The sequence below is a fragment of the Scatophagus argus genome, chromosome 13 (genome assembly GCF_020382885.2).
Source record: "Scatophagus argus isolate fScaArg1 chromosome 13, fScaArg1.pri, whole genome shotgun sequence".
In the NCBI taxonomy this organism is placed as follows: Eukaryota; Metazoa; Chordata; class Actinopteri; family Scatophagidae; genus Scatophagus; species Scatophagus argus.
This window is the reverse complement of record NC_058505.1, coordinates 22,673,605-22,687,378: the sequence shown is the minus strand read 5'-3', so window position 1 is coordinate 22,687,378 and position 13,774 is coordinate 22,673,605. Positions and strand designations below refer to the sequence as shown.

At 39.1% G+C, this 13,774-nt stretch overlaps 1 protein-coding gene across 3 annotated transcripts in view; it reads left to right on the top strand.

The window, feature by feature from the left end:
* Positions 1-13,172, top strand: part of LOC124069356 (disks large-associated protein 1-like) — a 114,496-nt gene extending 101,324 nt beyond the window's left edge. For 2 of the 3 annotated variants that reach the window (XM_046408456.1, XM_046408455.1), the window contains 5 exons: positions 7-288; positions 2,022-2,154; positions 3,387-3,478; positions 5,464-5,616; positions 12,116-13,172. In XM_046408456.1, coding sequence (XP_046264412.1) covers positions 7-288; positions 2,022-2,154; positions 3,387-3,478; positions 5,464-5,616; positions 12,116-12,340 — 885 coding nt within the window. In that variant the 3' untranslated portion in view covers positions 12,341-13,172. Of the gene's footprint in view, positions 1-6; positions 289-2,021; positions 2,155-3,386; positions 3,479-5,463; positions 5,617-11,014 lie in introns of all 3 variants that reach the window. The other variant, XM_046408458.1, reaches the window with a different exon arrangement.
* Positions 13,173-13,774: the final 602 nt, after the last annotated feature.

Here is a 13,774-nt window from a genome sequence, read left to right as displayed (position 1 = left end):
ATTCAGGCAGATCTGGATATGCCAGACCTGTTGGACACCCCACTAGACTCCCCGGAAACTGACATGGAAGTCCTGTCGTCTGGTGCCATTTCTCGACAATACTCTCGTGATGCCGCCACCTCCACTGTCAGCATCCAGGGCTCAGGGAACCACTACCACGCCTGTGCCTCTGATGATTATGAGGATGTGGGCTTTGACCCATCCATCCTTCCCCCACCAGACCCCTGGATAGACAGCGTAACAGATGACCCACTTGATGTCAACTTCAACAGCTCTGCTATTCTGGAGGTATATGGGAGCAGTCCTGACGTCTTACAAATACAGTCAACATACCAGAAATATTACTGTCTCTCACAGGCAATTCCATTTAATTAGTTTTCTTGATGCTTAGTTGTTGTTAAAGGACCAATAACAAATATTGTTCAAGTAAAAATGGGAGAAACAGCCATGTATAATGTGAAAGAGGTTGCTTGTAGAACAAAATAATCATCAAGTCAGTAGTTCCCCTCTTTTCTATGGACTCTGGTCTGAATCACTAGGGAGCTTTCAACTCTATCAGCCTGATTTACAGCAGGAGCAGTCAGCTGTTTCACTGAAAAAACTGAACCAAATATTTGGCCTACATTGTGTGTTTTGACAAAGGACAGCAAATGAATGCTAATGTTGCTCTGTATCTGTATCTGTAAATAAATTAGAAAATAAACTGTTGACTAACATATTCACTTGATCAGCTACTGTATATCAGGGGATGATATGTTAATGTTGTTTATATTATTTTTAGGACTGGGACTGCGTTAGCGTGTTATTATCGCGTATGCGTTAACGTGATAATTAATTAACGTCGACAGTTATTTTATCGTGCAGTTATTTTTATTATAATAATTATTTTTAAAGCCTGTTGCTCACTAGCTATCTAACCATTGCTAACCATACCAAAACTGCATTAATGTGCGATAAAATAAAAAATAATCATTGTCAGCGTTAATTAATTAGAATGTTAACACGATAATAACGCGTTGACTTGCCCAACCCTAATGTGTTAGCGCAGTCCCAGTCCTAATTATTTTATTACATGCCTGTTCAGGTCAATTGGTGCAACTTTAAACATTTCAGTAAAATTTTCTATGAAGACCTCATCTATAGTGCATAATGTGTAAGTTATAGTGTGTTATAATGCATTTAAAATGCTTTATGACAAAACTTATTAACCCACAACGATAGCCTAATCATAGTATGCTATCATAGCCCATGTATCATAATAATCACTTATGATACAACACACCTTCTTTTAAATGCATGAAAATGCATAACATTTTGCCTACCATAAACAACAAAATGTGATGATGAAGGCTGCATTATTATAGACGCATCAGTATGTACACCACTTAAGACTTAATACAATGATAACATATGATACTGCATGGATTATTACAGCACAGTGTGAGTCCTAATTACAGTCGACTATTGGATTATAACACTCGCATGAGTTTCATGAGTCATGTGATTTTCATAAGCTTCATAAATGAATGGGAATCAAAGGATATGCAGAATCAGAATTCTGCATATCAAACAGAGTAGAACTGAATCAGAATCAGAATCAGAAAAGACTTTATTGCCATGTAAGTGAAGAGGTTTCACATTACTAGGAATTTGTCTTGGTGATTGGTGCATACATAGAACATAACAGTAACATATAATTGAAGAATAAAATAAAATAAAAAATAAAAAAATAAAAAATAATGAAAATAAAATAGAATAAGAATAAGAAATGTAAGATTTCATAACATTGCATTTGAGTATGCATATTTTTTTGCCTCTTCAGTTTTGTCCCTTAACTGTAACAGTAAAGAATTAATGCAATTTAAGTGAACTATGCACTGCACTGTAATAAGAGCTAGGATTCCTGTAAGATTGCAGAAGTAAACTATTTTTTCTTGAAAATATAGTTCATGGAAGTTAATTTGTCATCCCATGAATATGCCTATGCAGATGTTTCTCTCTGTTCTGGATCTGAACGGCAGGTCGTGCAACGGTCAGTGTGTCAGAGAGATGGACGCTGGTTTCTGAAGCTGCTGCAGGCAGAGACGGACCGCATGGAGGGCTGGTGTCGACAGATGGAGCTTGACCAGCAGGAGAATGCCCTGCCTGAAGACAGTATGTCTTTGTTTGTTCATCATGTTTAGGCTATAAGTATGCAAGTTACAATGTTGGAAAAGTACACCATATGGACAAAGGTATCCAGACACATTTCTTTATGGGGCTGTTTAGCAGGGGTTGGGCTAGGTCTCTTACTTCCAGTGAAGAGAAATCTTGTGCTTTCAACTTTGTGGCAATAGTTTAAGGAAGGCCCTTTTCTATTCCAGCATGAATGTCCATTTTGGTGTCATGGTCATGTGCCCAAATACATTTGTCTATATAGTGTATATTATCATTTGCCCTAAAATTTGACATTATTAGTCCTATTAATAAGTTTTAGGTATCCAGACAAGCTGCTTCATGACACCTTCTTGGCATTACCTTGTATTCTGGTAAAAATGGCAGACTTTATGATGAAAAGGTAATCAAATAGAGCAGTGGTTCCTAACCTTTTTCGCCTTGGCCTCTTTAAATGAAGTAATGTCTACGATATACATTATTTCACAGGAACAAATCAAATTTGATTTGATTTGATGAAATTGAAAAAGTGCACATAAGTTCATGCATTTGTATTTGATATTTTTCTGTTTTCCTATCCCCTAAAATGGAGTTTTGAAACTAAATTATGCAGTCTTAAGGTCAGGGACAAGAAATAATGTCAGCTGTACATCCACATGCAGGTAAAGTACTGTACCTGTGTATCGACTACTAAATTTACTCCTGAGGTCAAGAATGACTAAATGTTAGTAACTTTTTTGTCAGTTGCCTAGCAATGGTATTTTCATGACTTAATGCCTTTACATACAGGTGACAGGACAAATAAACAATGTGAAATACTTTCCTACAGAAATTTTGCGTCGAAAACATTCATACCACCACTGACACAAATTTCCGACAGTATGCTCTTGTGTGCAAATGTGGGGCATGAGTAGTGAAAAACAAAAAAAAGAAATGCGCACATTCTGTAGTTCAAGCAGTTCATTTTGTTATGAGGAGTTGTGACTTGACATCCATCCTGCACAAAATGATTGGCTGATGCCTTTATTCATGGTACGAAAGCTTACATGAATCATTCACTTTCTTTGTGAAAGTACAGCAGTTTTTGTCATGAGTACAAATAAAAAAATAAAAAATACATTAATGTGCAAAACACCCTGGTGTGAAAACACAAATAATTGCACCAAGAGCAACCATAGTTGGTTTACCAGACTGAACAGGTGTACTGTTAAACTCTGTGTCTTTGCTCACAGTCCTCGGAAAGATGAGGAGTGCTATAGGAAGTGCTCAGCTTCTGATATCCCAGAAGTTCCAACAGTTCAGGGAGCTGTGCGAGGAGAATCTGGTAAGTTAGCAACACCCTCACTCATACTGTAACAGCAACATGCAAGCAATAACTGACAATACTGTTAATACTAGAGATGCATGGATTGCAACAGATGACAATTTCCAATTTTTTTGTGACCTTCCGATACCGATTTTTTCCGATTCAGATTTTCTTTCTGAGAACTATAATTGACAGCATATACAACCAAAAACAACTTTTCCTCAATGCTGCATTTTGCTTTCACAGTAAAAAACAAATTATTAAAATTTTGATTTTCCTCTCAAAATGAAGTGCACTGCAATTGAAAAAAAAATAATAATTATAACAAATAAAAATTAACTTAAAATGAGATGTACACCCAACTTTATCTGACATATTTTACTTTACCAAACAAAAGCAGGTGCCACTGATTTATGTAACAAAATAAATGTCACTTGCTTATATCATTTTACATGCTTTAAATTCACCTGGGCTGACGTAATTTATCGGATTTCTGAATCCTCTATTCTCAACTATGGAGAATGGCTGATCATTTAAGACCATGAATTGCATATTTTCCCTCGTAACTGCTCATGCTAAGGAAGACTGGGAGAGGCTGCTCCCTTGCGCCTGGCACTGAGCCCTAGCTAACTCCAGCGTTAGCCACTTTCCCTTTGCTAGCTTTCTCAAACTGGGCATGTTCACTCAGGTGATGGTGTTTAAGTGTCTGTTTAGGCTTGCTGTTCCGAACATTTTCGTGGCAGTCCCCCACTTTTAACTCTGGCCTATCCCAGCTGACTACGGGCGAAAGGCGGGGTACACCCTGGACTGGTCGCCAGTCAATCGCAAGACAGACAACCACACACTCTCACACTCACACCTGCAAACTCCACATAGAAGGGCCCAGACCGGGATTCGAACCTGGAACCCTCTTGCTATGAGGCGACAGTCAGTGCTAACCACTGCACCACCGTGCCGCCCTCTGGCGTTACATGTATTACAAACTGCGAGATTTGGCTCATCTTCACTCATACTGAACAACGTCCACTTTAAAGACGTGTTAGCATGTGGCTGTGACGTTATCGCCTGTGCTACTTTGCGTTTGTGCATGTATAAAAGAGACCAGCTTGGAATGGAAGATATGGGAGACGTACCGACCCGTCTCCAGTCTGAGCCGAGAATGCTCTAGTTAAATCTTTCATGTCCGTCTTAGGGTTAGGGTTAGGGTTAGTTCATTTTAATTTAATGAGTTAATGTAACTTACTTCAGTTGCTTGTTACCAATTGAAGCAATTCATTTAAGTTGGTCCAACAATTCTCTTTTTTCAGTGTATGAAACATTAAATGTGTCTAAATATTTTGTGCTAATAGCTTGGCTCTTGTAGTAATGTGAGTCTGTCAGTAGGTCAGTCAGGACTGAAATATCAAAATAACTGCCGGATGTGTGAAAGAAATTAAATGAAATTTGTCATCATTCCCAGTGTTTCTTTCAAAGAAAACCTACATCCACTTTTATCTTACATTTCCTGCAGGACTGTATCTCTTAAGATTAGAAAGTTTGCTACTCCCTGAGTATTACAATTTCTCAAACTGCTTCCAGTATCACCTAACATCAGCTGTACAATCCTTCATATATTCAATTCAATTCAGTTTATTTATATAGCACCAATTCACAACAAGTTATCTCATGACACTTTCCAATTAGAGCAGCTCTAGACCAAACTCTTTAATTAAATTGTAATACAGAGAGCCCAACATTCCCCCTTGAGCAAGCACTTGGCAACAGTGGTGAGGAAAAGCTGCCTTTCAGAAGGCCGAAACTAAAATATATGGTGGTTAATGTGGGTTAAAAGCTCTTTATCGAGCTAAAGATATGAAAACACACTTAGTGGCAACAGGATCAACACCCTTCAAGAGGGTAAGACAAACTGTATGATCTTGGCATGATATACCTGTATATCATACCGCTCCTCTGATCTTTCATACTGTTCCTTTCCACCTTCTCCTCCGTTTGTGCTATCATAGAACCCCAATGCCCACCCCCGTCCTGTGGCCTCAGACCTGGCTGGTTTCTGGGATATGCTTCAGCTGTCAATTGAGAACATAAGCCTCAAGTTTGATGAGCTCCACCAGCTCAGAGCCAACAACTGGAGACCCTTGGATCCTCCTGAAAGAAAGGTATGTACACGAGCTCTCAATGTGTCACGAAGCTCACACTGAAATGTGACTCATTAAATGAGTATCTCATCTGGCAACAATTTACTTTCCTCTGGTGCCCAAAAGAATATTTTACTGCTCAACTGTAATACTGTCATACCAAATCTAATTTACTCTAGAACTGAACAGTTTGTCCTTCGCCTTGACAAATTTTCCTAAATTTCCTTATTCAGCAATGATTCAGTAATTATTCAGCAGTGTTAACAGTAATCAACAGTAATCAATTCTTCCTGATAGTACTTTGGTCAGTATATGTACATATACCTATATTTCATGATGTTTCAAAAACACAAAAATTACATTAGCGGATTCAGCTGCCTGTTTTTACAACACACAAGCCATGCTACAGTACACTAATTTTTGTAATCGAATATTCTGCCACTGCATTTCAACAATTAACTGAGACATTAAATCAAAAATCTTTTTTCTTTATTAAAATTGCAATAATAAATTTGCAAATGAGAAAATAAGAGAGTTTTTTTTTGACTGAACAACTAATCAGTGATTGTACTGAATAGGGTCAGCAGAACAAAGTCAAAAAGTAAATTATGAATAGTTCATAACACTGGCTAATGTATTTGCCAATCAAACTGAACTGAATAGAGTAACTCAAAGTAATGAAAAACAGCCCTTCATGGTGCAGCTGTTAGTGAATCTGAACCAGATTACACAAACTCCAAAAATCACGTTCTGATTATTGTATTTGTCTCATTCATTTTGATTTTTTTTTTTTCATTTTTTAAAATATCAGCTCTTTTTCACTCATACTTACTGATTACTTCTCACAATCAGAGCAATCAATCGTTTGTGAGAAAAACCTAGTCTCATTCATAATGTAGTGCCAGTGTTTTCCTTTTATTGTTGATGATAAGTGCAATGCATTTTCACACACTTAACGGAATATCTGCTGTATCAAAAGTGATTATTAAGTAATATGGCAAAATGTAGAGAATTATAAATAAAAATTGTCTGCTTTAAGACCCTAAGTTATAAGACCTGTATGATATATATATAGGTTCAAAGTCATCTCAATACATAGGCACACACACATGCACTCGTTGGAGTGAAATGAAATACTTCAGGTCCTGGTGATTTAAAAAGAAACCCACGTTAAGAACAACTGCCTCAAGATATGCAACAGGGTTAGACGTGTATCTATGATAAAAATGTGATAAAATGAGTAATGTTCTGACACAAATGAAACACATTCAAGAGAGAGGGCGAAGATATTGTACATGCCCTGCATTTAGCAGAACGAAGGAGGTAGTAGTATCAGCAATTAGAAGGTAGCAGTAAGCAGTAGTAAAAGCTGAATTTTTTGTCAAGCTTTACTTTAACGGTAGGATTAAAAACAAGAGCTGGGGTATTCTAACAAACCAACAAATCAAATCAAATCACCAACTTTACATGTGTGCAGCCACTTTAATAGTCACACCCATTACAATTACCCTTCATGCATGCATACACACTCACATTATTTAAATCTTTAAATCTTATGCGTGTGTTTGCATGTCTGTGAAGGAGGCTGTAGTGGGCATACCTACACATTCTTTTAAATGCATGAAAGTGCATTATACTTTACTCAGCACCAACAATGAAATGTTATGAAGAAGTATGGACTATTATAGCATACTGTTAGTCCTTACTGAAGTTGTTTGTTGAGGTGTGTATAGGTGAATATAGGTGGTCATAATGCATTAGAACCCCCTCACCTGACGTCTAATTTATAACTTATCGAGAGCATCTACACGTCACTTGAAGTTCTAATTTATTGAGTCACATCTGTAATGTGTTATGACTTTTGAATGTAGTCATAAAATATATATTTAAGGTATAAATAGCAAAAAAGAAAAAGGAAAGAAAGAATTAAAGAAAAAATAATTAAAAAGCAAAATGTGACAAAGACCAATGGAAACATCCACTAAACTTCCCTCTCCTGCAAAATAAATTAAAAAAAAAAAAACTGAGAAAAACATCATATCTGTGTGAAGCAATGAAAAGACTGCAACTTAATACATGAAAAAAATATAAATGTCATATGTTTGTCAAGTTTTCCACATGGTTTTCCACTGTGAGAGTCTGACTGGCACTTTTCTAATTGTGTCATCTGGTTGTCTTCTCTTACGCAAGGGTTTCATGTGACTGCAGAATTACCACAACAAACCGTTTATCTCAAGGTCCTAACTTCTGGTGGAAAAAAATGTTAAATAACTCTAAATATGTTTTATATTTTAGATTACTCAAAGTAGCCACCATTTGCTTTGTTGACAGCGCTGCAAACCCTTGGCCCTCTCTTAATGAGCTTCATGATGTAGTCACCTGAAATGGTTTTCACTTCACAGGTGTGCCTTGTCAGGGTTAATTTGTGGAATATCTTGCCTTCTTAATGGGGTTGGGATCATCAGTTGTGTTGTGCAGAAGTCAGTTTGGTACACAGCTGACAGCTCTATTTGACAACTGTTACAATTCATATTATGGCAAGAACCAATCTGCTAAGTAAAGAGAAACGAGAGTCCATTATTTTAAGAACTGAAGGCCAGTCAGTCCGCAAAATTGCAAAAACTTTGAATGTGTCAAGCGCTATGATGAAACTGGCTCACATGAAGACCTCCCCAGGAAAGGAAGACCAAGAGTCACCTCTGCAGCTGAGGATAAGTTCATCCGAGTCACCAGCCTCAGATATCGCAAGTTAACAGCACCTCAGATTAGAGCCCAGATAAGCGCCACCCAGAGTTCTAGTAGCAGACACATCTCCACATCAACTGTTCAAAGGAGACTGCTAGAATCAGGAAATCAGGAAGTCAAATAGCTGCTAAGAAACCACTGCACAAGGAAATGCAACAAGCAGAAGAGGTTTGTTTGGGCCAAGAAGCACAAGTAATGGACATTAGACCAGTGGAAATCTGTGCTTTGGTCTGATGATCTTTGGTGAATGGATGCTCTCTACGTGCATGGTTCCCACCATGAAGCATGAAGGAGGAGGCATGATGGTGTGGGGGTGCTTTGCTGGTGACACTGTTGGGAATTTATTCAAAATTGAAGGCACACTGAACCAGCATGGCTAACACAGCATCCTGCAGCGACATGCCATCCCATCCGGTTTGCGTTTAGTTGGACCATCATTTATTTTTCAACGGGACAGTGACCCCAAACACACCTCCAGGCTGTGGAGTGTGAGGGAGTGTTGCGCCAGATGATCTGGCCTCCACAGTCACCTGACCTAAACCCAATCGAGATGGTTTGGGATGAGATGGACTGCAGAGTAAAGGCAAAAGGGCCAACAAGTGCTCAGCATCTCTGGGAACTCCTTCAAGACTGTTGGAAAACCATTTCAGGTGACCTCATGAAGCTCATCACGAGAATGCCAAGAGTGTGCAAAGCCGTAATCAAAGGGTGGCTATTTTGAAGAATTTAAAATACAAAACATGCTTTGAGTAATTTCACACTTTTTTGTTTGTCACATAATTCCATATGTGTTCATTCATACCTCTGATGCCTTCAGTGAGAATCTGCAATGTAAAGAAATAGAAATAAAGAAGAACCATTAAATGAGAAGGTGTGTCCAAGCTTTTGATATAGCTATATGCTTTAGACTGAAGTTAGCAACCATGAGGGCAATATGGCAAGATCTTTGATCATTAAAGTTTTAGACCAAAAACAACCATCATCAGTGTGTCACAAATTTGGGACTAAGTTCTCACAGTGAGCTGTGACTGGTGATAAACCCCACATTTTCAAACCACCCAATCAGAATACAGCTTGAAGTAACCAAATACACTGACTGATGACTCATTACCCATAGGCATATTCATACATAGATACAACTCATGCAGATGCCACACGGGTGTCTACTAAAATACACTATGGACTAAAATAATTGGACACCTGACTATTACACCAACAGGGACTTTAATGACATCACACTCTAAATACATAGACAGCTTTCCACTCTTTTAGAGCGTTTCTGTGGGAATTTATGCCCATTTACGCAGTAGAACAATAGTGAAATCAGGCACTGATGTAGGACGAAAAGGCTTGCATTCTCCGTTCCAGTTCATCCCAAAGATGTTTCATGGGGTTGAGGTCAGGGCTCTGTGTGGGCCAGTCAAGTACTTCCACACCAAACTCATCCACTATGTCTTTATGGACCGTGCTTTGTGTACTGGGGCACAGTCATGCTTCCCTGAACTGTTTCCACAAAGCTGGAAACACAGCACTGTCCGAAATGTTTTATTATGCTGAAGCATTAACATTTCTCTTCACTGGAAGTAAGGAGCCCAACCCTTGAAAAACAGCCCCATGATACCCATGGTATCTGGATACTTTTGTCTATAGAGTTTCTTTTTAATACACTTACACTCAAAGATGAACAGAATTGATTTTGGTCAGGACACTGTGACCTCACAAAAGATGGTTTTAGCTGTAACTCAAGAATTCATAGTCACTAATTTTAAATAATTGTCTGATCGGAAGTGATGACATTTTATGTCCAAAAGGTCAAAGGTCAACTTCATCGCGACATCATAATGTTTTCTGTCCCTTATTCAACACCATAAATCAGGAGGGTTTCATTTGACATTTGGTCAAATACTGAATTTGACACTAATCCCAGGTGTCCACACTGAAACTGGGCTGCAGAGATCTTCTGTGCTGCTGGGTTGAACATCCATCTCTTAGAACTTGAACTTGCTGTTGCACCATGTGACAAAGCTCTTTATCAGACACTACATATATTATGTAAGAGAGACAGTTCCACTAATCAGTAATTCTAGTTTTTATTTTCATTTTTTCATTCATGAACATGTAAGACTGCTGTTATTGCATGATGTGCACTTAAAGACAGCCCATATCATTTCAGAAGTATTTTTTTTTTGCTCATATTTACAGTGTTGTCATAGCTCACATTCCTGGGTCCAAGACTTTTGTTCTTATTGCAGGTTGTTGTTAAAGTAGTGAGTTATTCTGAATGATTAACTCTTTGCACAAGTTCCTTTTGTTGTCTTTAAATGACAGTTTGCTTGTGAATTCAAGTGGCAAGTAAACAAAAAAAGCTTTTTCACCAGGCAAATGACAATCTATACTTACAAGACCCTGACAGAACCAAGGAAAGCCTTATTTTTAGTCTCACAATATCACTCAGCTGTTCTTTAAAGGTGCAGAGTCAGTGCATGGCTGTCTGACTTGATCGCTATGCTGATGCAGATGCTCTTCCTGCATATCTTTACAGTGTATCTGTCTTCTGCCTCTTTCAGCACTATCTGTCATGGCTTTGCATCATTGTGAATACTGTCTCTAATGGCTTCCTCATTTGCTCTTATTGTTGTCTTTTTCTTTCTTGTGCTTTTTTTTGTGTTGACAGTGAAGGCGCTTGCAAACAGCCATGCATCAATCAGCATAACTTCAATGCCAACAACACCACAAGGCCTTGACACCTCTGGGCCTCCATGGATCCATCATGTCTGTCTTTAAACCCATCTCTCCATGATTCTTTCCTTCCTACTTTCTTACCTCCTTCCTTCCTTTCCTACAATGCTTGCAGCTGCCTCAACATGCGTGGCTTTTTGTTGTTTTGTGAGATCTGGCTGCCAGTGTCTAAATAGAGGAGAGAGTGTGATTAATGTTCCTTCTCCACAAAGACATTTTACAGTATGGAACACACTGTTTTAACAGCAGTTTCAGAGGACATAAATTAGAAAGACATGCATAAAGTCCAAATATGTAAAAACAGCAGCAAACAAAAAAAAAGCAATATTACAGTATTACAATGGAAGGCATGTCTAACTCATTCATCCTTTACTGCATTTCCATGTGTGAGGGATACCTTTGACTTTCCATGTTATGAAGGTCAGGATGGTTATCTCTGCACTGAGGATGTAATCCAGTTCAGCACAGCTGATATGCAGCATACTCAAAATGTAGGATTTTTTAATAATCAGTAAACAGGCAATAGAGTAATGAATACCGAATTTCCCAGGGAGTGGGATAGTTCAGTCAAATTCAGCGAATTCAGTCTCTGAGCGCTGATGAGCATAAAATGGCATATGAAAGGTCCTTAAAGTGGCATGCTATTCATATGGCATGAAATCACATTGCAGGACCAACAATAATTTAATCAAAAGTGTCATTATGTAAATAAAATTGTTTTTTGACATCTAGTTTTTCAGGTCCTGAAAATGGACTTAGCTATGAATACACTTTATGGACAAAAGTATTGGGACATGTGAAAATTACACCAACAGGGACTTCCCATTCTAAATACACAGACAGTTTTGCAGCTATAACAGCTTCCACATAGGAATGTTCAAGTGACTTTAACCAAAAACCTTCTGCAATAAATAAATGTGGGAGTTCCAATGAGCATCATAGGCACATGCACACATATACAGACAACCCCACAAATACATGTCTGTCTTTTTCCTGAAATGTTCTCCCCTACTCCCCTACCGTCCTCTCCCACCAGGAGAGGCGGCTCCCACCTCCAGTGCCAAAAAAGCCACCTAAGGGCCCTCACCACCACCCTCCTCTGGCCAGAGACCGCTCACTGGAGAGCTCAGAGAAACAGCGGCAGGAGGCCAGGAAGCGCCTGATGGCTGCAAAGAGGGCTGCATCTGTACGGCAGAACTCAGCTACAGAGAGTGCTGACAGCATTGAGATCTACATACCTGAGGCTCAAACAAGGCTATAAGGAGATTACCAGGAATAAATACAGGGTTGACATGCAACACACACACACACACACACATACACACACAAAATATGCATTTACATGACACAAAAATGTATGATTGTCCACACCACGGTACAGTATATGGTTGTAACAGATATGCAGAAGTTATGTGCTCTGAACACATCCGAAGTCATAATTCATAAACACAGACATATACACTATTTGTTACAATCAGAATTCATTCTTTACAATGGTGTAATGACACATCCATAAATTAGTTTACAAATTATATTTAAAAGGCACGCTGTATAACTTAATCAGATCCCGTCTCATAATCCCTGAGTTTTCTCCTGACGACGCAGTGTCAGTTAAAGTCTGACTGATGTTCCACAGGTATTATTCTTACCTTACAGTAAAAGGAACCTGTGTGTGCAACTAGGCCAAAGACAGGATAGTGAGGAGCTGGAGTTACAGACATAAGTGCATACTGAGTACACCTGTACAGTTAAATGGATGGAAGTCAGAAGATTTTGAGGAACTCAGTAAAGGTAGACTCTATGTGTTGAGTACAAATGGCAATGTGAAACAAATAAATGCTGAAAATGAAGCAGACTAGACTCCTAGTAACTTCTGGTATAAACCAAGCCTACACCTGAAATAATCCAAAAACAGATAGGAATACAGATATTGTTGTGACAGAAACAGATATCAGTAGAGCTGACCCCTAGAATCCATCCATCCATCTTCAGCGGCTTTTCTGGGGTCAGGTGATGGTGGCAGCAGGTTAAGCAAGGAATTCCAACTGTCCCTCACTCTCGCAATGTTTTCCAGCTCCTCCGGGGATCCCAAGGCATTCCCAAGTCAAATAGGATGTGTAATTCCTCGGGCAAGTTCTGGGTTTACCTTGGCATCTCCTTCCAATGGATGTGCCTAGAAAACCTCTGAAGAGAGGGGCCCAGGCGGCATCCTAATCAGATACCTGAACCACCTCAGCTGGCTACTGTGAGCTCACACCAGATGTCCGAGCACCTCACCCTACCTCTAAGGCTGAGCCCAGCCACCCTGCAGAGAAAACTTATTTTCGGTTGCTTGTATCCCTGATCTCATTCTTTCAGTCACTATACAAACCTCATGGTTTGGAATATAGATTAACTGGTAAATCTAGAGCTTGACCTTCCATCTTAGCTCCTTCTTCACCACAATGGTCTGGTACAACGCCTGCGTTACTGCTGATGCTGCCACCAAATGTCTGTCCATCTCATGCTCCACTTTCTCACCAGTTGTGAACAAGACCCTAAGATATTTAAACTCCTTCACTTGAGACAGCAACTCCTCCCTACAAAGAGGGGACACTCCACCATTTTCTGGCAGAGAACCATGGCCTCAAACTTGGAGGTACTGATTCTCATCTCAGCTGCTTCACACTCAGCTGCAAACCACTCCAGTGCATGC